This window comes from Lonchura striata, chromosome 35, assembly GCF_050655825.1.
Source record: "Lonchura striata isolate lonStrDom1 chromosome 35, ASM5065582v1, whole genome shotgun sequence".
In the NCBI taxonomy this organism is placed as follows: domain Eukaryota; kingdom Metazoa; phylum Chordata; class Aves; order Passeriformes; family Estrildidae; genus Lonchura; species Lonchura striata.
This window is the reverse complement of record NC_140737.1, coordinates 5,293,066-5,320,133: the sequence shown is the minus strand read 5'-3', so window position 1 is coordinate 5,320,133 and position 27,068 is coordinate 5,293,066. Positions and strand designations below refer to the sequence as shown.

The following is a 27,068-nucleotide window of genomic DNA, read 5'->3' as shown; positions in this document are numbered from 1 at the left end:
CACTCCTCTTCCTCCTCCTATTCCTCCTTCTCCTGCACAATCCCATCTTCTCCTGCCACATCCATCGTTTGACCATTCTGTTCCTCAAGCCTGCTTCTCCTTCCCTTCTCCTCCTGCCCCCAGCCCCAGCACCCACTGCCGGCTCCCTCTTCCCCCCACACCCACAGCATCCCAGCGCAGGGGCAGGGATGGAGCTGGGGCAGGTCGGGCTGGGGCAGCACTGGGCTCTCGGCCGCTCCCGCCCGCACTCGGTCCCCACTGCAGCCGCTCCCGCCAGGACAGCGCGGGGGGGCCCGGCCTTGGCGCTGCCCCACTCCCACCTCCCCAAATTCCCCTCGCGGGGCCATGGGGCCGAGGGGGGGCGCAGGTGGGTCCAGGTGGGGAACGCGGGGAGCTGCGAGTCTGCCTGGCAACTGGTGAGTCATCAGCGCCGCGGGCTCTGATTGGCTGAGCTCTGCCCGAGCCCTGGGGCTGCAGCACAGAGGGGACACCCTGCTCCAGGGGGGATGTCCCACAAACGGGGGACCCATGGAAGGAACAACAGGAAAGTGTCTTTACATACAGATGCTCTGAAGCTGCTCGGAGATAGGGCCAGACAACTTTTATGTAAGGAAGTGACAGGAGAAGCCAACTGTTTCAGAAAATGCTATCAATTGATGACACAGATTGCTGTTCAGCCAAGGTCCTGCTCTATTAATGAACTTCCAGAATATCAACAAAGCCTTAACAGAGCCATGAATATCGTTTGCTATATGAAAGTGGGGAGCATATTATGGTGGGTATGTAATAGGTGGATTGGGAAGTCTGAAGCTCTCAAGTACTTCAGCCAATGGGGAAAGCAGAGGGAGATGTGGCCAGAATTAGGATGAAAAGCAGGATGTGTCCTCCAACAAGTGGAGAGATCCCATGGGGAATGTCCCTTGGCCTCTCCCATTTTTAGGAATGAAATTAGTTTCACAGGACTCCTCTGTCAGCTTTGTGGACAGAAACCTCTGAAGTCAATTTTCCCGCACACCCTGGGGCTCATCCTGAATTCCTTCCACCCTCCAGGGCAGCGGGCAGGGAGTGCAGCTGAAGGTGCCTCACCCACTTTGGGTGATCGGCTCCCTTGGCTGGCGGCGGCACCGGGGATTGATTGGGGACCCGGGAGTGACCAGGAGACAGACGAGTGACACATCAGGGGGTCTGTGAAGAGTCAGCAGGGAGAGAGCACTGAAAATCTCATCAGTGAGTGCCCTGGGATCCTCAGGGAGTGAACATGGCAGAGCACCCATGGAGGGGAGAAAAGGGAAAGCCAGGGAGGGGTCCTGGCCAAAGGGGTGATGATCTCAAAACGTCTCTGAAGGGTCCCTTAAACATACGGGTGGAGTTTTTCTTTTTCCTGCAGTTTCAATGCAAAGTTTAGGGCATAAGAGTATTTTTTGTATTACTCCCAATTCTATATTGCCGGTTACCTTCGGGTCAGAGATGTGAGAATGAGTTTTTATTCTGAGAAGGAGAAAAATGTGAATTGCCTTGTAAATTTTTCGTGTATATTTCTGTGATGCTCTTCGAGGAACCAAAATTTTGGTCTGGGCTCCTTGATGTTCACGTCTTGTCTGTATTTTCCAAAACTAGAAGAGATTGAAAAGTGACCCCTTAACTCATAAACAGGAAACCAAGAGAGGAGCTTCAGAAATGCAAATTAACACTGTCAGGGCAAAGTGGAGACAATGTACCTGGCTCTTCTTGCCTGGGGCAGGAATTGGCTGATTCCCTCTGCCCCTCACCCCAAGCTCTGCCTGCTTGCACAGATGGAATTTGCACAGCTGAAGGCAGAGCCCATGCTGAGGATCTCTGACTCTGCAACAGAAATGGCTGAAGCTGCAAAGGGAAACAGCAAATGGAGAATGTTGGGAAAACTTCACTAAAATAAGGGGGGGGGATCATCCCTCTGCCCACTACAACATCTGCTGTCACTGTCTGTGCTGTACAGGGTGTATCAGAGCACTGGGGGTTTTGCTATAACAGGTTCAGTAAAATCAGCTGGAATTCAAATATTGAAGATGTAATTAGAAAAAAGCAGTCAACTGATGCAGCCCCGGCTGGAGGAAGCACCCAAAGATGGGGAAAAGTTGAATGGCCACCAGACCAAGTCCTACAACACCATGGACCAGCCCCTGAGAACCCAAACCAATTCATATCAGGAGGCAGAGAAACCATTTATCATTTCTAAGGCATCATTAGATTATAAGCTGTCCTCGGAATAAGAACCAACCAGACAGCTCCAGCTCCTGACCTTCCTGCCGACCAAGCCACTGAAATGAGGAACACAACATTTCACACGGGGATGGGATCAGATTATCTGTGAGCAGAAAAAGGAGTAGTTTGTGGAAAACTAAGTGTCTCAAACTGATGTTAGCAAAGAGATGACAAGAGAAAACTGCTAAAAAAGATAACAAAGGAAATAGGAGAGCACTTTATGTATTGGTCCAAACATGGAAAGCATGGGAATGGGACACACTTTCCTGGCTCCCAGGCACACCAGGGGATAAACGAATACTGTACTCTTCTGTGCTGCAGCAACTCTCATCTTTTTACCATGCTCCACACCTTGGCAGTGCAGCTCATCCAGCAGCTGAGCCAGGGGATGCAGGTGCCAGCCAGGCCTCCTGATCCACAAACGGCTACAAAAGGACAGGGAATGAGGGCACCGAGAATAATCCCCAAACCAAAGAGGACCCGAGAAGAACAAAACAGAGTCAAGGAGTGAATCTGCCTGGCGATAGGGCCAGGCACTTGTAGATAAGGGGAGAAACCATCAGTTCCAATAAATGTTTCAAATTGACCCAGACAGCTGCTCAAAGTCCCGCTACATTCCCAAACTTCGAGGAGAAGCACAAAGACTTAACAGAGCCATGAATATCGGCTGTTCTACAAAAGGAGGGTGCACATTAACGAGGACAGGCTCCAGGCGCATCGGGAAGTCGGAACCTTCCAAGGAACTCAGCCGGTGGGCAAAGGCAGAGGGAGATGCGGCCGGGAAAATGAGGATAAAAAGGAGGCTGCGGACTACGAGCACGGCAGAGAGCGCACGGCAAATGCCCCACGGCCTCTGCCCCTGCTCGGCAATAAAGTCACTTTGACAGGACTCCTCGCTCTCCGCCGGGCACACGAACCTCCGGCGACGGGAATTTCCCCGCCCGCTCCCGGCCGCGGGGCAGCCCCTCTGTCCTACCCACAGCAGCCGGGCCGAGCCAGCGCTGCTCCGGCAGCGGCTCCTGCCCGGCCCCGGCGGGAAGGAGACCGCGGGCAGCCGCTCCCGCAGCGCCCTCAGCCCGGGGCCGGCACGGGCCGGACACGGCACCGGCGAGCCGCCGGAGCCCCCTGCCGCCCCCTCCGCCCGCAGCCAGCCCCGAGCCCCCGCAGAGCCCAGCGCGGCTCCCACCTGCGCCGGGGCCGCCTCCGAGCTCCGCCGCCGCCGCCTCACCGCGCTCCGGCCGCTGCCGCCGCTGCCGGGCCCGCACAGCCGCTCGGCCAATGGCGGCGCTGCGCGGCCACGGCCGCCCTCAGCCCGCCGCCGGGGCCGCGCCGCGCCCCGCTCCCACCAATCAGCGCGCCGCAACCGCGACTGACGGCACCGGCGGCCAATGGCAGCGAGCTCGGGGCGGGCTCTGCGCACGGCCCCGCCTCGCCCCGCGCTCTCGGCGCCCCCGGGCTGCGTGAGGGGAAAGCCGGAGATGAGGAACAGCCCCGGCACGGGGCCGGGCCCGAGCCGGGATTGAGCTGCCCACACAAATAAACTTCTCCGCGCCTCCCGCCACGGCTTTCCCGGCCCTGCGCCTCCCGTGCCTCCGCCTCTGCGGGAAGCCCAGGAGCCTCACTTCTCCTGCCCCTCGTTAGCGCATCAGTGCTTCGCTTTGATTTCCCCCCTAAAGGGAAACCTGCCCGAAGCCCTGTGGGTGGGTGGGGCAGGGGAGAGATTTCTGGCGGAAAACTCCAAAGACTCGGAGCAGGAGAAGGAGAAGTCAGTGCAGAGCCTTAAATGCAGCTTTCCCCACGCCTCCCTGCTCCCAGCTGCACCTCCTCCCCCGGCAGGGCAGGAGACAGGGAATGGGGCCATGCTCAGCTCATCCCCCGGGGCTTCTCCCTCTGCTCAGGGACAGGAGTCGTTCCCTGCTGCACCCTGCGCTCTCTCCCGGCCGAGACTTCTCCAGGAACTTCTCGGAGCGGAGTCCATCCCCTGGGCACAGCCCCCTCCGAGTGCTGCAGCGTGGGTCACTGTGCCACGGGCTCAGTCCTGCCAGGACAGGCTGCTCCAGCGGGGCCCCTCTGCCCGCGGGCTCACAGCCTCCTCTCAGGCATCGCCGAGCTCCAGCCCGGCTCCTCCAGGGGCTGCAGGGGATCTCTGCATCCCCATGGACCTGCAGGGGATCCCTGCATCCCCATGGACCTGCAGGGGGATCTCTGCATCCCCATGGACCTGCAGGGGATCTCTGCATCCCCATGGACCTGCAGGGGGATCTCTGCATCCCCATGGACCTGCAGGGGATCTCTGCATCCCCATGGATCTGCAGGGGATCTCTGCATCCCCAGGGACCTGCAGGGGGATCTCTGCAGCCCCATTGTAATATATGTTGTGGAATAATTCGTGCTTATGAAAAATATACATCAAGTCAGTTGTGCCTCTAGAAAAAGAATCTTCAAGTTTTAAATGACCAGTGGCTGCAGCCGGGGCTGGAGACACCACAGTTGGCAGAGAAAGAAAGACCTAATTTACAAATGAAAAAAGGTAGCTTGGTGCAGAGATGGGCCCTTTCCGGGGAAAATCCAGGAGAGTCCCAACGTTTAACCCCTGGTCTGCTGGGGAGCCACGAGAGTGTGTCCCATTCCCATCCTTTACATGCTTGGACCAATACATAAACTGCTTTCCTATTTCCTTTTTTATCTTTTTCAACACTTTCCCCTTGTCATCTCTTTGCCAACATCAGTTTGAGTAATTTAGTTTTCCACAAACTCCTCCTTTTTCTGCTAACAGATAACCTGATCCCATCTCCTGGTGAAATGTGTTCCTCATTTCAGTGGCTTGGTCGGCAGGAAGGTCAGGAGCTGGAGCTGTCTCGTTGGTTCTTATTCCGAGGACAGCTTGTAATCTAATGATGCCTTAGAAATGATAAATGGTTTCTCTGTCTCCTGATAGGAATTTGTGAAAAATGCTGATCATTAGGTTTTTAGAATTTTAAAAGTTTACTAATAATAAAATGGTGAAAAAAATAGGAATAGAATTAGACTGATAAAAATTTAGAGTTAGGACAATTACAAGACAATAAAAAGGAAAGAATATCTGAGGTCCAGATGCTCTCAGGCACTTAAGCCAAGAGGAATGTACCTTGTGAATGAAGGAATCACCCCTAAAACAATACACTGTTGCATATTCATATATCCTTTATGGTTATACATACATTCTATTTGAAACAAAAAACTCTGTCTCTTGTATGTCAACTGCTTTCTTTAATTCCCACGGGGTCTTCAAGTCTGAGCCAGGCATGAAGAAATCAGCTTCTTCTAATAAGAAAACCATAAATTGCTCTTCTCTGGAGGATTTGCGTGTTCCTTGAAACGAGTATCTCATTCCTTAAACACCCCCCCCACACACACATACATAGTTTCTTTTTTAACTACTAAAGCTTCATTTTATCTACAAAGCTACATTTACCATACTGTTATATGCAGCAGATATAATTGGCTCCATTTCTAATATGATATATGTGATATTGAATATTTGTTAGATTTGTTAGAACACTCTAACACTCTACACGTTTGTATTAGGATTCCCCCCCTCCCTCGCAGGTGAGACCGGGTGTATATTGGAAACTGATTTACAAGTAAGAAGGTGCGGCTCCCCAGGAGATGGGCCATGGCTGGGGAGATACAGGAACCCCCGGTGCTGATCCTTGCCTGAAGGACCCGAGATGGATATCATGGAAATCCTTGGGCAGACACAGGTGAATGCAGCGTTCCCTCCCGTAAATTTCATCAAGGGATTCAACAAACTCCAGACACTGAATTGTTCTCCCTCATCACCAAAAAAGAAAATCTTATTAACATGTGGACTCTTAATGGAAGAAAAGACTGACTGCTGAAATCTTGGCCTCAGGCAGAATTTTCCCTATAAAAACTGCTTGTGCCAGGATGGAGGTGTGTGGGCTTAGAGGAAAACCTCTGCTGAGGCTGACCTCTTTGTTGCACACCCAGGGCCGACCCCGGGCTCGGCTCTGTTCTTTCCTTGGGGCTGGCCAGGTCCAATTTGATTGCAAAATAAATATTTTATTTTTTCATATTAATTTGGCTGGACAAATTTTCATTTATAACAGTTGTAACACATAAAAGGAAGAATCCCCATTCCTTCCACCATCCCATCCTCAATACATTACCCCACCAGTTAGTTTTTAACACTGTTTTCCCATTTTTGGATTGGTGTCTGGGTTGTTTTTTTCTAGGATGACCTCCCCATTGTCATCTATTTTCAACAGTCTGATACATTAAACTTTCCACAGAAACCCCCTTCATTAGCCAATAAACAGTCTCAAGCCAGCCTATCCTGGTACACTGCAGTTTTTCCCCTTTTTGCCTGCAGGTACTCAATTTGGGTGGGTCTGTGGCTGTTGACATGGGTGTGTGTACCAAAAAGGAACTTTGGTTTCTTTCCATGTAACACTTTCTGTAGCATTTGTGACATGATCTTGCTTGTATCTCAGAAGGGAAAAGACAACAAATGGGAGACAGAAACAGGAATGACAGAGGTCTGGCATGGCTTATACCCCCACCTCCCCTGCCTGTGGGGTTGCTGCCCACAGCAGGTACGTGTGATCTTCTCGCTGGTGAGTACAGTGCTCAATCCAGGCTTGACCTCTGTTTCCCTTGTCACTCCTTTTTGCTGATTTTTCTATGCAAGTCCTTTTCAACACTCCTTTGGTGTGTTTTGGTGTTGTCCATTTTAGATGTGATAGTCCATTCCTCACGTTTCTTCACAAGTCCTCTGCCTCTGTTTCCCACTTTCTCTAACAACCTGAATACCACCTTCTTTCAACTACTCAAAAAGTCCTTTCTCTCAATATACCATTCAACACAATCCACCTGCCTCCAAGGAGATAAAGTAAAGCTCAGAATAAACAATCTACATTATATATACTTCCATTCATCTACATTTACTCACTTTTATTTTTCACTCACTTTCACATACAAGGTACCTTTTACTTTCAAACAGTCTACATTACATATCTACACCCTGAGTGCTCATGGAATGTTAATCCATCAACCCAGCAGGTTTAATCCTGGATGTCTCTCAACCCAGCAGAATTTTAGGTGTTACTGTTTTCCAACCCCAGATCCCCTTGGACATTTTTAACCTTCAGTCCAGCTGTGTTGTCCAACCCCAGATCCCCTTGGGCGTAACCTCAACACGCAACCCTGAGTGCTCTTGGAATGCAAATCCCCCAAATCCTCCTCTGGAAGGAGCCCCCAGAAAACAAACCCCCACGGCTCCTCCCCACCCACCTGATTCGGGAAGAACTTTCTCTGAGAGAAGTGGAAAAGAACCTGTTTATTTAACTAACAAAACAATCCCAAGCACTAAAAAAAATGAACAACACCAGATGACAACAAAACTCTTTCACCACTCTGCAGAGATGACAAATCCAGAAAGTCTCTCCTGGGGGTGGTCGCCTGGGTCTGGGTGCTGGGGATTGCTCTGGGCACTGGGGATGGCTGCTGCAGATCACAGAGCGCAGGCTCCCGGTGCTCCTCGGGGTTCCCAGGTCCCAGTCCAGAGCAGGTTGGATGGTATTCAGAAGAAGGAAAGGGAAAGAAACAGTCCAGGGAAAAAATTGGAATGCCTAGTTAAACTAACTAACAGGAAAAAGCAAAGGCAAGAGCGGAAGCAAGAGCAAGCAAACAAAGCCAGCAAAAGCAAGCCAAGCCAGCCCGCACAAGCCTCTTGTGGAGAACAGACCATGGGGGGAGGTGAGCCAGCTGATAACAAGACAAAACAAACCTTCACTTTCAGAGTCAGTTCTGAGAGCACAGAACAGAATATCAAACATGAACAGAACCTACAACTGGGGATACAAACACCAGAACCTCACCCTGGGACATCTGGGTTTCCACATCAGCAGGAGACAGTTCCTGACAGTCGAAGGGTCAGCGGCAGGGTCCTCAGCACACCCGTTCCTTAAATGTTATCTGGCCATGCAGACGGTTTTAGCTACTTCCACAAGTACTTTAAATCAACATTGGCTGTTTCACAAATACCTCTGAGTTATTACTGTCAGTTAGTTACAAAAATAAAAGCATTAGTTATTATTTCACAACTACAGCTACTTCTGCAAAAGTTAACATTCTAATGCACAAACCATGGCATCCAGTTCAATATTTTGCAAAAGCCAAAACTAGTATGTATGTTTTTCACACTGTGCACAAACTAAACTATCATCCAAGAATGATGTTCTGAGGATATGAGCTACACAGGGGCCAGGGCATTGGCCACAAAAAGCTGACAAATTATATTACAGCAAAAGCAGTTAAAAGTGATTACAAACTATACTGCATCAAAATAGTTGTGACTAAGAATAAGTTGCAGAAGTCAAGACATAAGAGCAAAAGCCACCAACTACATAGTTCTCTATAACAAACCCAGGGCAGGTGTTTCCCTTGCAGGGAGCACTGGGGCCTTCCCCGGGCCCCTTCTGCCCTCTGGCAGAGCCGGTGGCATTTTCCAGCACACGCAGTTTGTAACCAAGAGTCGGGTGCAGCCCAGAAGGCTCCGAGCGCCTCCTCCCAGGCCGACTCTGCAGATCTGAGGCTGCTCTGGGCTCTGCCAGGGCTCTGCTGGGGCTCAGCTCTGGGCCAGGCTGGGCCCGCTCTCCCCTGACATTGCTCCGGGCAGCCGAGTCACAGAGGGAGGAGGAAGGGACACCTCAAGGGAGTTGAGGCTTAAGAGAGTTTTTATTCAAAAAACTGCCATACCAAACAGGCTGTCATAAGAACCATAACAAACAGGCTGTCCTAACTACCATAACCAACTAGCACTGCTAACTACCATCACTAACTAGTTGTCCTCACTAACTACTGTAACTAAAAGCTGTCCTCCACTGCTTCATCTCCTCCGCTGCTCCCTCAGTTGTTTTGCTGCGGTGATCAGAGGGGTCAGGCTGGAGAGAGGCTTGGCTGATGATATAAATGGGTGCTGCCCAAAGGATAAAAAAGAAAGAAATGAACTGTTACTTTCCAGAGCAACTTCCTCACAGGCTCTGTTGCAACAGGACAAAGGGAAATGGTCTGAAACTCAGGAGAGGGAAGCAGGCTCAGGTTAGATCGAAGGCAGAATCTTTTTGCCAGGAGTGGGGAAACACTGACAGAAGGTGCCCAGGGATGTGGGAGGTGCCTCCTCCCTGGGAACATCCAAGCTCAGGCCAGGCAGGGCTCTGAGCACCGGACCTGCCTGAAGATGGCCCTGCTCCTCGTGGGGCACCAGGGGCAGATGCCCTCGAAAGGACCCTGCCAAGCCAAACCCGGCGAGGATTCTGCTTGCTTTGCGTGTGGAACGCAGCGAAGCTGGAGACTATCGGAGGGGCCCCAGCAGAAAACCCCTCCCTGGCGCTGCTGCTTCCCCTCAGCTGCTCGGCATTCACCTGCAGCAGCTCCTGGGCAGACCAGCGCTGCTCCTCGTCCGGTTCCAGGCTGCACTCGAGGAAGTCCCGCAGCAGAGCCGACAGGCGCCGGGGCTCCTGCAGCTGCGGGGTCCCGTTGTGCCGGATCAGAGCGCGAGCCTGCAGGAAAAGCAAACTCAGCGCTCTTCCAGCTTCCTTCCCACCCACAGGTGCTCACAGCGACCCCGGGTTCTCAGCCCCAGCTCCAGGGGCACTTTCCTCCCTGGCAAAGATGCTGCTCACAGCTCATTTTCCTGTGCCAACCAAGAAACCCAAACCCTGGTGCTGCCACAGCCATTGGAAAGAGCTGATGCACTTGATTCACATTTTCAGGTCATCCTCAGAGCCAGAAGAGCTGCAACAGCATAAATCCCAAAGCAAATTGTTGCTGGCGACTGCAGAACATTTGTCTGTGTTGAGGCCCGAGTGCTCTGGGAATTCCCTTCCCCAGGTGCAGAAACCTCCAGCTGCTGCTCCCAGTGCAGGGTCACCCTGTGCTCACAGGGCTCTGCAGCCCCTGGAGAATTTGCCTCTTACCATGGCCCTCGTTTCCTTGAAGTAAGGAGGTTCTCCTTCCACCATCTCAATGGTCACAATGCCAAAGGACCAGATGTCCACCTTGGGGCCATAAGGAGAACTGGTCACAACTTCTGGGGCCATCCAGTGAGCAGTGCCCACCATGGAGCTGCGCCGGTCCTGCTCAGAGCTGAGCTGAGCACAGAGGCCAAAATCAGCTGAGGACAGAAACAAACACTGTCAAAGGCAGCTGGAATGAGGAAACCAAGCACCAAGACTCCCCACTCTCAGTCTGAGAATGCAGTAGCGAAGTGAGCTGGAAAAGTGCTCAGGGCTGTAGCCAAGGGAAGGTGGAACTGGACCCTTAAAGAAACCCTCAGCTTTCGTGCAGTGGCTTTTACTGATTCCCTTGAAGCTTTAGATTCCAACTCCTGCCCTCTGGCAGGGCCATACCCAGAGCAAAGCCACCCCTGGCACCCTGCTGCTCTCCGGAGCTCTCTGCAGGGGCAGCCGCTCTCAGCTGGCAGCAGGGGCCGGGCAGTGCCCCCAGCAGCCCTTGTGGGGCTCTGGCCGGCACTGGGAAGCAGCCCCACAGCCGCACCCGGGAGCGCCGTGCCTGGCCAGGAACACCCACCCAGCTTGACAGAGCCGGCCATGCCCAGGAGGATGTTGGAGCTCTTCAGATCTCTGTGGATCACCTGGTTCGCATGGAGGAAATCCAGGCCCTGCAGGCACTGAGAGAGAACAAGAAACACCAGGACAAAAACCAGTGGCCGGAATCTATCACACAAGAAAGGACAGTTCCGAATTCTGCCAGCAGCAGCTTTGCTGTGACAGGCCAGGAGTGCAGAGCAGACAGGCTCCAGGCAAACGGTTCAGGGCAAAGCTGAGAACAGCACATCAAATCCAGAACAGACAGAGAGTGCCACAACAGCAGGAAAGAGAGCAAGAACAGAGCAGAAGTGCAGCGATGCTGGCAGGCCGTTCACTGCAGAGGCTCTTTCTTCTCCAGCTCATAAAAACAACAGAGAAACAGAGCCCTGAGCATGGAGCCACTCCTGTTCTCACGCCTGTATGGAAGGACCATCGTGCCCAAGCCATGGCAGCCACAGGCAGGATCCCTCACCTCCCGACTGACAGCTGCCATCTCTCCTTCAGCCATGCGTGTCTGTCTGACAACGTCCTGCAAAGTTCCTCCATCCATGTATTCCATCACCAGCCAGAGATCTCCGTCAACAAGGAAGCTGGAAGAGGAAAGCAGTGACATGGAGACGAATGTGCAGTGCTCAATTCCCCCATGGAAAAGCCTGGAGTGTAGTTTTGTTTCCAGGTCACTTGTCCATGAGGACAGAATCAGATGGAGAGACATTCCTGCCAGGCTGCAGAGTCCTTGGAATCTGCACAGTCTAAAGGAAGAGACACCTGTGAGAAAGGAGAGGCCTTAGATGGCAAGCAGGTGAAAAATGCAGTTTAGCAACAGCCCAGATCAGTGTGGAACCACAACACTGGCCCCCAGCTGGTTCAGCTTCTGAGCTCATCAGTTCCACCATTCCCTGCAGAACAAGGCAACACAACTCCCAGGGTTATCCAGGGGAGGAGGCCGTGCAGCACTTGGGATAAAAGCAATCAGAAACCTTTCAGAAAGTCCCTTCAGAAACAGGCAAGGCCAGTGAAAAATGGGCAAATGAGGCATTTGTGCAAACAAGGCCCTGGTTTTCCTGGCATCTGCAGCAATGCAAAAGGGCTGGGAAGAAGAAGCCAAGGGAAATAATTTCTGCTGTGGTTTATCAGCACTTGTTGTAAGACACAGAAAACGGGGTCAACTTGAACGAAAAACCAAACCAAAGCAACCAAAGCACATGGAGGGAGCGAACTGCCAGGCTGCTGTTTTGGGAAGATACGGCTGGGTCAGGCATTTTCAAAACAGGCTACAGACTACGGGTGCCAGGAAAGGTTAAGGCAGGGCCCGTGCACGGGATAAGGCCTGAAGCACTCACCTGTCCAAAGAGTTGACAATGTTGGGGTTCTTCTTGTCCTTCAGGAGCAGGAGCTCGTTCACAGCGCGTTCCCCGTTCTGCCCTCTGAGACTCATTTTCTTTATGGCCACCTGAGGGGACATTGCAGACCTTTAACTGGAGGAGTCTGTGGCAGGAGGCCACAGCCAACACGGGGCGAGGCTTTTTGGAGCGACGGAGCCGGGCTGTGCCAAACTGCCCTGGGATGGGCACCAGAGCTCAGCAAGGGCCACTCCCACAGCCCATTGCTCTGCTCGCTGGGGCTGCTTACAGGACACACGGCCAGAGACATTTGGCCTTGCAAGCTCTGCAGAAATGGCCCCTCAGCTGTCAGCCTCCAAGCTCTAACCACATTCTCTGCACCTACAGTCTTCTCAAATAGCCTCAACACTCTCATTATTATTCAAACACATTTTGCAAGCAGGAGGTAATTCTGGTTCTGTGAAAACAGAGCAAAACAGCCGGGAACCCTTTAGCAATTCAATGGGATTTGGTCATGATTTCAGATGCAGCTGCTTTGTTTGGGATTGCACAACAAAGCAAACACACACATCCATTGCTCAGGTGATCCCTGTCACAGGCTGTCACTGACCCCAGACCCAAACACAGCTGCAGGGTTTAGGAGAGAGCTTCGCCCTGGACATCCATCTTTTCATTTCTATCCCTCTCTCTCTGTGGACAGCTGAAGTGGAACTAAAGCCCCAAATTGAGCCCAAGCAGAATCTCTCCCTAATTAGGCCTTGAGGTACCTTTTGAAGATGAAAGGCAGGATGGAAAAACTGCTAAATAGTGTTCCTGTCTGAGGCTGGGGTGAAGATAAATTGGGCCTCAGTCTCCAGCCCTGATCCATTCACACTTTTAGATATGAAGAGCAAGCCAGCGTGTCCTGCTCTGACAGACACCGCTGCCCTCCTTGCATCCCTTTGGGCACTCCAGAAGGACCAAGTGTGTCCCAGCTGTGCTCTGCAGGCTGACACTGCTCTGCCTTCAGAGGAGCAGCCTGTGCAGGAAAGCTCTGCTGGCCCCCAGAGCTGCAGCCACAGCTCCCAGCAGAGGGGAGAGCCCTGGAGAGCTGCCAGACGTGCTGGGCGTGTTGGCACTGACCTCTCCTCCAGTGGCCCTGTCGAGTCCTTTGGAAACGGTTCCGAAAGCCCTGGAGACAAAACAGCAGAGAAGAAAGAAGCAGTGCTTGAGGCCCTGGGAGTGAAAGCTAACCCAGACAGGAGATCTCTGCTGCCTGCAGCGCTCACAAACACCTGGGTGCATCGACCCTTGCAACAACAGCACAGCAGCCACCAGCCCTCTGCCATGGCAGGTGTGCAAGAGAAAACTGAGACCCAACACGAAGGAATTGGGCTGGAGCAAATCCCAAATGTCCACGCTGAATTGCTTTAGTTCAAAACCTGAGGTGAGCAATGGGTGTCTAAAGAACTGGAAAAGAATGCATTTCATCCTTTTCCATTTCCTGCCTAAGACCTGCAGGATCCACAAGGGCCCTGCCATCAGGCAGGTGATGCATTTTCCCCCAGAGTGCACCAGCTCTGTGTCTGTTCCTGAATGTATGGGCTCTACGAGCTGTGCTAGAATAGAGCACTCATTAGTTCATCTCTGGTTCCTGTTTCTAAACCTTTAGGTTGTTAATTCTGACCGGAAGATATTTTATGAAGTAAAATATTTGAAAGAAATCTCCTTGAGAGATGTTGTCTGACAGTCTCCAGATGGTGAGTGGCTCTTTTAGGCAATCCAGTTCCAGACACAGAAGATCTTCCAGGTCCTGCTCCTTGCTGCAGGCAGGACACTGCCAGCCTCAGGGGCCTGTGACGGCTCCTTCTGACCACAGTTCTCAATTCTGATCAGGACTGAGAGACAGCAGGATGGCACCCCAGTGTCTGAAGGTGTTTGGAGCTCTCCTGACTTCTCCCTTGATCCTGCACCAGCACAGCCCCTGGGCTGCTTGTGCAGAAGTAGCTGCCGTGCACTTACCCTTGGCCAATCTGCTCCACTTCCAGGTATTTCTCGGCAGGCTCCTCCACGCTCACAATGTTCCCTGAAAGAAACCACGTGGAAGAGGCTCCCTCCCAGAGCGAGACCCCACCAGAGCAGAGCCAGAATGCAGCCCCACTCCCTGGGGCCGTGAGCCCCTTGGTCTCAGCTGGGAAGGACAATAAATGCCCCTGTGACATTCAGCTGCAGAGCAACGCTGGCTGCAGCTGATGCCGAGACACACACACAGCCCCTGCTCTGAACACAGGAACAGAGCAGACGTACTCAGCTGCACCAGGCACCACTCCCCTCTCCCCTCTGGCTGCAGGGCTGTGCTGCTGTCAGAACCTTCAGCCCAGGATCCCACAGCGGAGGGAGGTTCCGTGTCCTCTTCCCAAGCACAGGGAGGTTCAATGTCCTCTTCCCAAGCACAGGGAGAATCAGTGTCCTCTTTCCAACCACTGGGAGGTTCTCCATCCTCTTCCCAAGCACAGGGAGGTTCTCCATCCTCTTCCCAAAACGCTGCAGGTTCGCCATCATCTTTCCAAGCCAGGGGATGTTCACTGTCCTCTTCCCATGCTGGGAGAAGTTCAGCCTCCTCTTCCCAAGGCACAGGATGTCCTCTGTCCTCATCCCACAGCGGGAGATGTCCTCTGTCCTCATCCCACACCATGGGGGCTTGGCCATCCTCGTCCCGCACCAGGGGACATCCACCGCCCTCGTCCCACGCTGGGAGATGTCCACTGTACCTGTCCCATGCCGCGGGAGCCTCGCCGCTGTATTCCCACAGCGTGGGATGTTCGCCCTCGTCTCCCAGAGCAGCGGGAAGTTCACTGTCATCTCCCGGCACCGAGGGAAGTTCACCAGCGTCCCCCAGAACAGCGGGGAGCTCACCGCTGTCTTCCTCCTCTTTGGCCTCCTCTTTGGGAGCAGAGGGAGCCAGAGGAGGGGCTGGTGCTGCTTTTGTGCCCTGTGGACAGATGGCAGCGTGAGGGACGGGAAGTTCTATCTCAGTGATCACCTTATTTGCCTTCAGCTGCACATCTAGCTGCACAAAGCAGAAATTGGGTTTGGAGTCCTTCAAACTAACAATGGGCTAAAGTCAACATTGCTACTAATTGTTGGGAAAACGATATTCCACTGTGGCTAAAGCCAGCAAGCAATCCTCTGCCTGCAAAACCAGACCTGCAGCCCTTCAAAAGCTCTGCAGCAGAAAAGGAGAAATCTGCTGGGGATCCCTTTGCTGCTGCTGCTGCTGCTGCAAAGACTCTGACAGGAACTTTCCTTCAGCCTCCCAGGCTGGCACTCGGCTGCCACACTCCGAGCTCACAGCTTGCTGCACAATTCCAAACACCAAAGATTCCTTTCCCACTCACCAGAGGAGGAGCTGCTCGGAATCCACACATGAGGTGCCCTGCAACGGGAGAGGGAACATGAACCAGATGCTGTCAGGAAAAAACTGCCTGTCGTGGGAAATGCCATGGAGCAAGGCAACCCCGAGAGAGCATTTTGCTTTCCCAGCGTCCCTCCAGGAGCCACAGTCCCTTCCCACAGCAAGAGAACAGCACAAAATGCTGGGCTGGGTCAGTTCTTGGCTGGGCAGGGAGTTCCCGGCTCTGCTGCCACAGACTCCCCGCTGGAGGGAACAGAACCCCCCAGGGCTCATTGCAAATGCTGTGCACGCCCCGCTGGCTGCACACATCCCCTTTTTCAGCTGCAGCTGCTGGCAGGAGCTCTCCCAAAGCAATGGGGCCTTCATGGCCATTTGGTTACAAAGTCAGCTCGGGTCCAGAGGAAGAACAGAAAGCACACAGCAAGCCCAAAGCCACAGCACCGAGGGAAAACCTCGACTTACGTGCCAAGTGGGTTAAAAAATAGCCCGAATAAGCCACAGAGTACAGCGTGCAAACTGCAGCAGCCACGTGCTGGATCATTCTGGCTGCGCTGCACACGTCTGCAGACTGCAGCCCTGCAAGCACACAAGGACACCCGTCAGGGCTGGGCTGGTGCTGAGAATGCCTCGGGCAGGAGGATCCTCCGGCAAGGAGCAGTGCCCAGAGCCACTGGGGACACTGAGGCCTCCGTGTCCCACAGCCACGGGAGCACCTCGGGGACGTGGCAGTGCTCCTGTGACATCACAGCAGCAGCTCACGCAGAAACCGCCCGGAAGGTTCTCCTGGGTCACAAAGGAGCACAAAGAACCCTCCCAGGGCACAGCCTATTGCCCAAAGGCTCCAGGAGGAGCTCTGAAAATGCAGCAAACAGGGACACCCCATAGCCCAGCCTGAACACTGAGGAGGAACAAGGACGGGAGCACAGCAGAGGAAACAGGACCTTTAGTCACCGCTACTTCTGACTAAAGCCAGCAAGCCGTGTTCCCGCGGGGATCTTTGTTCTCGCTCTAAAAACAAGCAAGGTGCTGCACTCGAAATATACAGAAGGCAGGAACTGGGCAGGAGGTGGGATTAGGAAGGAGGAGGAGGAAGATGAGGATGAGGAGCAGGAAAAGGAGGAGAAACAGGAGGTTCCAGTGCCCCCTGAGGCCGCAGCACCCTTGGCCCCAGGACCATCGCCCCCAGCTCATCCTGCAGGTGAGAGGGGAGGGGGAGCTCGCCCCAAATATATCGGGGGGATCCCTGAGAGGGTTTTTTTATTGGGGTGTGTTTGGAGCTTGCAGATTGTGGAATTGAGCCCCAGATGTTCGTCTGGGAGGCCCAAATAAACCCTGGGAGGTTTTTTTCTCTGTGTGTGTAGGTTTGGATCTTTCAGGACCCCAAAGCTGAGCCCCCTGGGGGATCTTTGGGAGTCCACGTGGCCATTGCCCAGTGTCACCAGGGGGAGGACATTGGTCCTGGGGACCCCCGGGGGAGCAGAGGAGGGGAACCCCTGGGACCCCCGGAGTGGGAAGAGCAGAGAGGGGCGATCCTGGAGCTGGGGGACCCCCGGCTGGCTGGAAAGGGGGGGAGCCTGGAGAGGAGGAACCCCTGGGACACCTGGGATCTCAGAGTAGAGCATCAGGGGAGAAGGGACCCCATGGAGCCCCAACAGCCCCTGGATCATCCCTAAGCAGGACACCTGAGAAGGGGGAACCCCTGGAGCCATTGGACCCCCATCATCCCAAGGAAAGGAAACCTCTGGAACCCCAAAAGTGGAGAGATCAGAGATAGGGAACTCCTGGGAGTGTTGTTTTGGGCTGAACCTTGAGACTGTGGAGATTTTCATGGACACAAGAGTCCTGCTGAGTTCTAGGGATGGACTTGGGCAGGAGGAGCCTCCAGTCCAAGGTGCTCTCCTCTTGTTTTTCCCCCAAACCAGGATTTGTCATTCCCTGGGTGTGGCTGGATGGAGGAGGAGGAAAAGCCCCGGAGATGCTGCAGGAGGAGGAGCTGCAAACCCAGCCCAGGGAGCTGCGGGGAGGAAAGAGCCCCCCTGAGCCAGGAAGGCGGGCGGAGATCCAGCTGGAGCTCGGAGCTGGTGGAGAAGCCTCATGGCAGGGAGAAGTCCCACAAGTGCTTGGAATGTGGGCAGGGTTTCAGCTGGAACTCCCACCTGATGGAACACCAGAGGATCCACACTGGGGAGAGGCCCTCCGAGTGTGGGGATTGTGGGAAGAGCTTCAGTGGGACCTCCGACCTCACCAAGCACCACAGGATCCACACTGGGGAACGGCCCTATGAGTGCTTGGAATGTCAGAAGAGCTTCAGGTGGAATTCAGAGATCATCACTCAGCAGCACTTCCACACCAGGGAGGCCCTGCGGGTGTCCTGAGTGAGGGAAGAGCTTCGTGCGCTGCTCCAGCTCCATCCCCATGGGAGGATCCGGGCTGGATGATCCCCAGTTGTTGCAGCCTGAGCTGCTACAAGGAGAGTCCACGGTAAAGAAGCAGAAAAGGCCTTTGCATGGTATCCACAGATGTCTGAATCAGCCATGCCGTGAGATGTTCAGGGTTTTCCCCAGCACGCCCATCCCCCTGCTCCAACTCTCAGCTCTCCCTGTCCTGAGGAGTCGGGGTGGGGGTGACCCTGGTCCCTGGGCAGTACAAAGATGAGGCCCAGTCAGGGAACAGGGAGGGAGTGGCCCAGGGACACAGGAACAGACACAGGAACAGGGCAAGGAGCAAACAGAGTCCAACAGCCCCTTGAGGGAAGCCTCCCGCGTCTCCCCAAACCAGGGAAATGCCCCCCAGGATCCCCACAATTCCCCTTTTTATATTATTAAGAAAGCTTCTCTGGAGGATCAACTGATTCAACACAAAATGACAAAATCAATCAAAAGCGCTCATACGACAATTTTCAAAATGCAAACAATTCTGAGTCTCTAATGTCCAAATAGATTTTCTTAGAGCTGGCAGGAGGGATGTGGGGTTTTCTTAGTCCAGTTTATCAGGAGATGGAGTCAGGAGCCTTCAGTAGGGACTGGTTCTCTGGACCCTGTGGCAGTGCTGCTGGCTGTGACAGACTCTGTACGAGGTAATGTAGGTGGTGGTGTGCCTGTTGGAAACTCCAAATAGAAATCATTACTTTTTAAGAAAAAGATGGTTAATTTAGGAAAACTTTCCTTTCTTCCCCCCCAATTACACTCCTTCAGGTATTATGAAGGAACTCTGGGGAAAGGGACTAGTGGAGGGAGGCCATGGAAAGGGGGAAAAGGAGGTAGGAATTTGTGGGAACATAAAAAAGGGGTAATAGGACAACGGAAAGGAAAAGGGGAAAGTGGGAGGGGGGCAGGGAGGCCACAGGAATTGGGGAAGGGTATTAGAAGAAGTGGGATTTATCAGACTGGAAAGTTGTTTTGATATGGAGGTGGCATCTTGGATGGAGGGCGGCTTATCGGTATTCTGTGCTCTTTCAGCTTTTAGGCTGTTGCTGGGACTTGGTTCTTAGTTTTGGGTTTTATTTCCCCGGTAGGAGTGTGGAGGACTTCCATGACATGGGTAATATTTCACATGTTTGCTACCTTGCACTGGAACTCCACCAGGCCCTGTCACATCGGCTGCTTGGGGGCCTTTTCTTCCTTGTATTATATTAAATTCCACAATTTCTACATCTCCTAGACCGTGGAGTTATTTCCTGGGGTTATTCTTTTTTATAGCAGTCTGATGAACAAGCACATCTTGTTTGTTATCATTCCGGGTTATGAAACGGTATCTGTTTTTGACATTGAACCATTTCCTGTCCCCAGAACGTTCATGGCAAGGACTTTTTTACCTTGGCCAGCGGGTTTGCGTGTGTGTTGGTGATGCTGGACGTGGCGCCGGTGCTGGGTCGCTGCCGTGCGGGGCTCGTCCCGCTCCCGGCGCTGGCGGCCGCGCCGAGGCTCGGCCCCTTCTCCTTCCCGGGCTCTGTCCCGGCCGGTGCCCGCGGACGCTGCGGGCGCAGGAGCTCCGGAGCAGCAGCGGGGCGGGGGCGGCAGTTTCGCCCCAGGACTGCGGTTCTGAGCCGCCCCCGGCGGGGCTGCCCGCCCGCCGGCCTCGCCCGCCCGCCCTCGGCCCCGGGGCCGCGGCTGCCGCTCGTTGTCTCCGTGCGGGACCGCGCCGCGCTCCCCGCCCGTTTCCCGGACGCTGCGAGGGCTGATCATTTCTAGGTGTTCTGGAGAGGGCAGCGAGGTGAGTTAAAGTGCACAGGAGGCCAGTGAGGGCAGTTGGCTTGGAAATGGCCGAACTGGCCACAGTTCAAGCACCTCTCGTTGTTAATGGGCACCACTGCCTCCCCCACCCCTTTGCTCAGGGCCAGGGCTAAAGCAGTTTCTGAAGAAGAGGCCTTAGTGCAGGTGTCGACCATCTGTGCGATGAGTGGCTCTGGATCTTGGGGAAGAGCTCCGAGAATCTTTTTGGTTTCCGGGTTGGCGTTAGACATTGCCATTTTTCCCAGGAGTTCATCCCTGGCCTCTACATTATCAATTTGGTGATCGATGGCCTCTGGGAGGTGGTCAACAAACTTAAGAAATGTCTCTTCAACCCCATGATGGATTGAAGAAAAGTTTTGGACAAGGGTGGTTCCATCAGGGATTTTTAAAAGAGCAGTCTTTGCAGCAGATTTGATGTCATCTAAGACATTGTTGGGCAGCATGACCTGATCCTCTGGTCTGCTAAATTCCCCCTCTCCTGCCAAAGCCTCAATGCCTTCCTGGCCTTCGCCTAAAACTTCACTCAAGTCATACTTGGATAGGATTGGCTTTAAAAGTTTTTTCCACTGCAATAGTGCAGTGGTAATGTAATGGAAGGCATGGGGAATTAAGGTATGTCCTGTGAAAGTTAAGTACAATACATTTTTAAAATATGGAGAATTGCGGCCGTAGTCTCTGGCCACTTTTCTCAACTCCTTCACCTCAGTGTGAGGAATCCGCTCCCATCGCGGCTCCTTTCCCCGTTTAATGACGACAGGCGCCGCAAGGCAATCGAGATCTCTCACCAAGTCCAGGTCCCCATCCCGCAGGGCTCCTCCCTGATCCGTGTCCAGCCTCCTCCCGGCCTGTTGTTACTGCCGGGGTGCCGCCGTCCTCATCCTCTTCGGAAGGTGGGTCGGGGCGGGCTGGAGCGCGCAGCCTCCGGCGGAGCGGTGGGGCCCGGTGACTCGGGGCCTGCAGGCCAGCATGGCGGGCTTCCAGCCAGGCCCGCGTTCGGTTCCGCGGCGTGGGAACCGGGATGGGCTGGAGAAGGAGGGAACCACCCTCAAGGGCCCACTCGGGGATGTGGGCAGGGGACAGAAGGGGCTGGTCCCGACGGTGACACCATCAACGCAGCTGCGAGCGCAGGGGAGGGACCCGAGGCGGGGCTGTACAACTGACATTCCTGGAGCTGGGGACCAAACTGGGGACAGGGCAGTCGGGGACAAGGGAGCGGGGAAGGCTCGGGCTGGAGTGGCCAGGGCCAGCCCGAGAGAGGGACTGAGTGGGGCAGGAGGCAGCAGGGAGTAGGTGACAGCCCTGTGCCCGTGGGCAGGGTCTGGCTCCCATCCCACCCATAGGGGAAGCAGGGTTAGGATCAGGGAGGGAGGAACACGGGGAACAAAAACCAGGGACCCAACTTTCTCACTTAGGCTTTACTAATTTAAAAATCAAATTGAAAATAGGATTAAACTTGCCCACTTTATAATTCCCCCCCACTTGTATATCATAAATGCATCACCCAACTTTCCCCCAGAATGAAAGTGACAAAACATCTTCCTGGGAAGCCTCAGGAAAGTGCTCAAACAAAAACTGAACAAAAGTTTTAAGATCCCTCTTTTTAAATGAAACATTCCCTAGTACTAAAGTTGCTTTAATATGAATATAAATCTCTCGTTGAGCTGGGGATAAATGATTGTCCATGTTCCCCAAACAACCCAAAATTCCCCCCCACGAGGCAAAAGGATTAACTGAAGATAAATGTGTTCATGTGTGGTGCTCTCCCCCGGGCACCTGGCAGCCCACGCTGCGAGTACTCACCAATGCGAGGGACACAAAGGAAAAGCGAAACCTCGAGGGGGCTGGTGGGCTCCTGCCGGTCCTTTGGATTCTGAAAGCTTCCCTTCCAAAGCGGCAGCCTTCCCTCAGAATTCCAAAGGGGTGCCGACAGGCCAGGAGAAACAGTCCTCACAAAGCGAAGGAAGAAGCTCCTCCTGGAGCTGGTCCCAAACGACGCTTGAATTCCCGAAGATCCCGGATCCGATGACCTTCAGGAGACGCTCTCCGGGACTGGACAACTGCCCAAGGTCCCTGTTCTGGGAGCCATTTGTTCCAGCCTGAACTGCTACAAGGAGAGTGCACGGTAAAGAAGCAGAAAAGGCCTTTGCATGGTATCCACAGATACCATGGGACAGAGACTCCAGGGACAGCAGCCAGGTACTGCAACAGCGACCCGCACGTTATGGAGCAAAGAAGGACTGCGGTGGACTGGCTCTGCCGGTACAACCACGAGTATCTCAGCCCGTTCCTCACGGAGCGCCGAGGTGAGCGTGGGGCAGAGCGTGTCCCCTCGAGCCCTGCTCTGGCAATGACCCTGAGGCCCCTCAAAACCTCCCTGGGAATCGCCCCAGAGCCCTCATCCCTCCTTGTGCCCATCCCCGAGACCTTCTGTCCCTGCCACTGACCCCGTGGCTCTCCCAGTCCATCCCAGTCTCTCCCAGTGCCTCCCGGCTGTCCATCTCAGCCTGGCGTGGCGCTGCCGCCTCTCAGCCAATCAGAGCGCGAGTCTCTGATGACTCATCAGTTGCCAGGCAGACCCGCAGCGCCTCGTGCCCCGCGCTGGACTCGGCCTCCCAGTGCCGCGCGCTTCATTCCCAGTTCCTCCCAGTGCCGCCCCAGTCCCTCCCACTCCTTCCCAGCTCATTCCCAGTTCCTCCCAGTGCCGCCCCAGTCCCTCCCACTCCTTCCCAGCCCATTCCCAGTTCCTCCCAGTGCCGCCCCAGTCCCTCCCACTCCTTCCCAGCCCATTCCCAGTTCCTCCCAGTGCCGCCCCAGTCCCTCCCACTCCTTCCCAGCCCATTCCCAGTTCCTCCCAGTGCCACCCCAGTCCCTCCCAGTCCTTCCCAGCCCATTCCTAGTTCCTCCCCAGTTCACTCCGAGATCTCCACCCTCTCCGAGTGCCCCCCATCCCCTCCCCTCTCTCTGAGTATCATCCCAGTCTTTCCCAGTTCATTCCCAGTCCCTCCCAGTCCATTCCCAGTCTGCCCCAAGGCCACACCACCCCTCCCCTCTCTCTCCACGTTTCTCCCAGCTGATCCCAGTGTGTTCCCGCTCTCTCCCAGTCACCCCCACCTTGTCCATCTCTCTTCTGCCCTCGAGCTCCCAGCCCAGCCCCGGCCACCTGCTCTGCTCCTTGGTGGATTTCTACCCGGCCCACACCCAGCTGAGGTGGTTCCAGGGCCAGCAGGAGCTCTCTGTGGTGGCCACCGACATGGTCCCCAACGGGGACTGGACCCACCAGCTCCTGGTGCTGCTGGAAACCCCAACCTGGGCCGGGCTCACCTCCACCTGCCAGGTGGAGCACGTCAGCCTGGAGCACCCCTTGAGCCAGCACTGGGATACAGGGGAGGAATTGGGGGCACTGGGACAGCCACTGGGATGTAGTGGGAGCAACTGGGAGGGAGTTGGAGAGCCTGGTTTCAACTGGGAGAGGAGGTTGTGGGTTTGGAAAGGCTAAGAAGGGGTTTGAAGGATACTGGGGAGGGTGGGATGGGGTTCTGGGGGTCCTGGTGGACACTGGGAGGGAGTTTGGGTGTGCTGGGTGTGACTGGGAGGGATGTGAGTGAGCCTGGAAGAGCTGGATGGAGATTGGGGATGGAAGAGCAGAGATTGGGACAAGGTTGGTTGTGCTGGGAAGAGACTGGGAGGGGTCTGGATGAACCCTGGTGGGGCTGGGAAGGGAATGAGAGAGAGTTTGGGGGTCCTGGAGCAGTGGGGGACAACTGGAAGGAGGCTGTGGGATACTGAGAGGGACAGGAGGGGCTTTGGTGGGTCCTGGGAAGGTGAGGAAGGGATCAAGAGGGAGGTTTCAGGGATCCTGAGTAGGTTGGGAGCAACCAGGAGGGTGCTTGGAGGGGCCTGGGTGCCTGTGAGAGTTTCTGGGGGGTCCTGACCCCTGCGGAGACCCCAGAGATGCTGCTGGATGCTGCCACAGCAAGATGCTGGCAGGAACTGGAGACTCCGAGTTGGGCTTCATCTTCCTGGCACTGGGGATCTGGTTCTACCTGCACAAGAAAGGGGGGTCCCGTGAGTCGTATCTCACCTCCCCCAGAATGTGAATGGTCCCCCCGGGGACCCCAGCCCGGTGTCACCCCCTTTACTCTGCCCACAGAGCTCCTGAGCCGCCGGCGGTGAGAGCCCCTCGCCGTGACCCCGGGCCCGGCCGGCACCCCCTGCTCCATCCCCACGCTGATTTTGGGGGGACCTGTGTCTCCAGCCCTGCTGTCACTCTGCCCCTGCCCCCTGCTCCCAGTGTTCCCAGTAAAGCTTCCCAGTTAAACCCAGCCCAGTTCATGGGGGCACTGGGGAGGGACTTGGGGGGACCCCACGGCGGGGCCGGCACTGGGCAGGGAGGGCGGGTCCAGGTGGGGAACACTGCCTGCTGCGGGTCTGCCCGGCAACTGGTGAGTCATCAGCCCCGCTCGCTCTCATTGGCTGACTCTTCTCCACCGCGTTCTCTCATTGGCTGAGGAGAGGCCCGGCAGTGCAGAGAAGGAACGGGAGAGATCCCGCCCCGAGCACCGGCACGGGGACAACAGACCCGGCCTGGGCACAGGGAGGGAATTTATTACCAACCAAACCACGGCAGCACCAGGAGAAGGGAAAGAAATCCCTCCAGCACCTTCCCCCCACCCAACGGGGATCACCCACAACAGGGTTATCCACCATGGAGAGACGGGGACATCCGAGTTTAGACCAAAACCAATTTTATTGAGTGTACCAGGTGTTTATACAGGGATTGACTTGTATGGTGCTTATAGAGGGCTCTGTTTTTGGTAACAATTTCCCATTGGTTACACATTCTTCGTGACATCCAGTAACCTGGGAACATTTATGTTATCACAAAGACTCACACCATGTTGCTTGGTCAGTCTTCTTGCCCAGGGAGACTGAAACTGTGTCTGTGTCTCCCACAGTTTCTGCTCAGTCAGGCCTCAGATATCAGGCCCCTTTATCAGCTCCATTGCTTTACTCTCTGTTTTATTCCCCATACAGGGACACCAGGGCACTGTCCATCGGGGGTCACTGGGGATCATCCAGCCCGGATCCTCCCATGGGGAATGGAGCTGCAGCAGCACACCAAGCTCTTCCCTCACTCTCTTCCCTCACTCCAAGCTCTTCCCTCACTCGGGGCACTCACAGGGCTTCCCTTAGTGGCACCTCCGCTGGTGCTGGGTCAAGGTTGAGCTCTGTGAGAAGCTCTTCCCACACTTCCCACACTCGTAGGGCCTCTCTCCAGTGTGGATGCGCTGGTGCACGGTGAGGCTGGAGTTGTGCTTGAAGCCCTTCCCGCAGTCGGGGCAGCGGTAGGGCCTCTCCTCTGTGTGAACCCGCTCATGTATGAGGAGATTGGAGGTGGTCTGAAACCTCTTCCCACACTGGGGACACTCGTAGGGCCTCTCCCCAGTGTGGATGCGTTGGTGTATTCTCAGGGCAGAGCTCCACCCAAAGCTCTTCCCACATTCCAAGCACTCATAGGGCCGTTCCCCAGTGTGGATCACCTGGTGCACGATCAGGCCAGACATGTGCATGAAGCTCTTCTGACACTTCCCACACTCGTAGGGCCTCTCCCCAGTGTGGATGCGCCGGTGCTCAGTGAGGCTGGAGTTGTGCTTGAAGCCCTTCCCGCAGTCGGGGCAGCGGAAGGGCCTCTCCTATGTGTGAATCTGCTCATGTCTGAGGAGATGGGAGCTTCTCTGAAACCTCTTCCCACACTCCCCACACTCGTAGGGCCTCTCCCCAGTGTGGATCCTCTGGTGCTGGATCAGGCTGGATCTCCAGCTGAAACCCTTCCCACATTCCAAGCACTTGTGGGGCTTCTCCCTGCCATGAGGCTTCTCCACCAGCTCCAAGCTCCGCCTGGATCTCCGCCCGCCTTCCTGGCTCAGGGGGGCTCTTTCCTCCCCGCAGCTCCCTGGGCTGGGTTTGCAGCTCCTCCTCCTGCAGCATCTCCGGGGCTTTTCCTCCTCCTCCATCCAGCCACGACCTGGAAATGAAAAATCCTGGTTTGAGGGAAAAACAAGAGAAGAGCACCTTGGATTGGAGGTTCCTCCTTGCACAAGTTCATCTCTGGAAATCATTGGGAATCTTGTATGAGTAAGAACCTTCAAAACACCAAGATTCAGCCCAAAAATCCCACAAACTTCAAGACACAGATCAAAAACTCCCCAAACGTCACAACTATGCAAAAACCTCCTTCTCCAAAACATAAAGATTCAGCTGCCACATAAAACCAAAGCACCAACATTTAGCCCAAGAAAGATCAGAAACACCAAGATTCACCCTGTGAAAATCGTGGATCCCCCTCCACAGTCACCTGCTGCATGTGGGGGGAGCAGCACTCCTGGGGCTGGGGGGAGGCTGCAGACACAGGGAGGGGTGGAACCTTCTGCTGCTTCCTCTTTCTGCTCCTCCTCCTCCTGAATCTCTCCTCTTCCTCACACTCCTCTTCCTCCTCCTATTCCTCCTTCTCCTGCACAATCCCATCTTCTCCTGCCACATCCATCGTTTGACCATTCTGTTCCTCAAGCCTGCTTCTCCTTCCCTTCTCCTCCTGCCCCCAGGCCCAGCACCCACTGCCGTCTCCCTCTTCCCCCCACACCCACAGCATCCCAGCGCAGGGGCAGGGATGGAGCTGGGGCAGGTCGGGCTGGGGCAGCGCTGGGCTCTCGGCCGCTGCCGCCCGCACTCGGTCCCCACTGCAGCCGCTCCCGCCAGGACAGCGCGGGGGGGCCCGGCCTTGGCGCTGCCCCACTCCCACCTCCCCAAATTCCCCTCGCGGGGCCATGGGGCCGAGGGGGGGCGCAGGTGGGTCCAGGTGGGGAACGCGGGGAGCTGCGAGTCTGCCTGGCAACTGGTGAGTCATCAGCGCCGCGGGCTCTGATTGGCTGAGCTCTGCCCGAGCCCTGGGGCTGCAGCACAGAGGGGACACCCTGCTCCAGGGGGGATGTCCCACAAACGGGGGACCCATTAAAGGAACCACAGGAAAGTGTCTTTACAAACAGATGCTCTGAATCTGCTCGGACATAGGGCCAGACAACTTTTATGTAAGGAAGTGACAGGAGAAGCCATCTGTTTCAGAAAATGCTATCAATTCATGACACAGACTGCTGCTCAGCCAAGGTCCTGCTCTATTAATGAACTTCCAGAAGATCAACAAAGCCTTAACAGAGCCATGAATATCGTTTGCTATACAAAAGTGGGG

The 27,068-nt window shown here is 54.9% G+C and overlaps 2 protein-coding genes and 1 long non-coding RNA gene across 3 annotated transcripts in view; 1 reads left to right on the top strand and 2 right to left on the bottom strand.

Moving 5' to 3' along the window:
* Positions 1–27,068, bottom strand: part of LOC146764301 (uncharacterized) — a 237,570-nt gene that overhangs the window by 147,634 nt on the left and 62,868 nt on the right. The window contains 2 exon segments of the mRNA XM_085564995.1: positions 23,403–23,411; positions 25,025–25,687. Coding sequence (XP_085421121.1) covers positions 23,403–23,411; positions 25,025–25,687 — 672 coding nt within the window.
* LOC146764302 (uncharacterized) lies at positions 18,474–21,929 on the bottom strand. The gene is made up of 2 exons (XR_014950939.1): positions 21,626–21,929; positions 18,474–20,848 (listed from the first exon to the last, which is right to left on the bottom strand). It is a non-coding gene; the product is annotated as an uncharacterized LOC146764302 (long non-coding RNA).
* Positions 22,020–23,321, top strand: LOC144248780 (H-2 class II histocompatibility antigen, E-S beta chain-like; the record flags this gene model as incomplete). Its single annotated transcript, XM_085564967.1, has 2 exons — positions 22,020–22,128; positions 22,927–23,321. Coding segments are annotated over 2 exons (504 nt in total), but the record flags the coding sequence as incomplete, so codon positions are not given.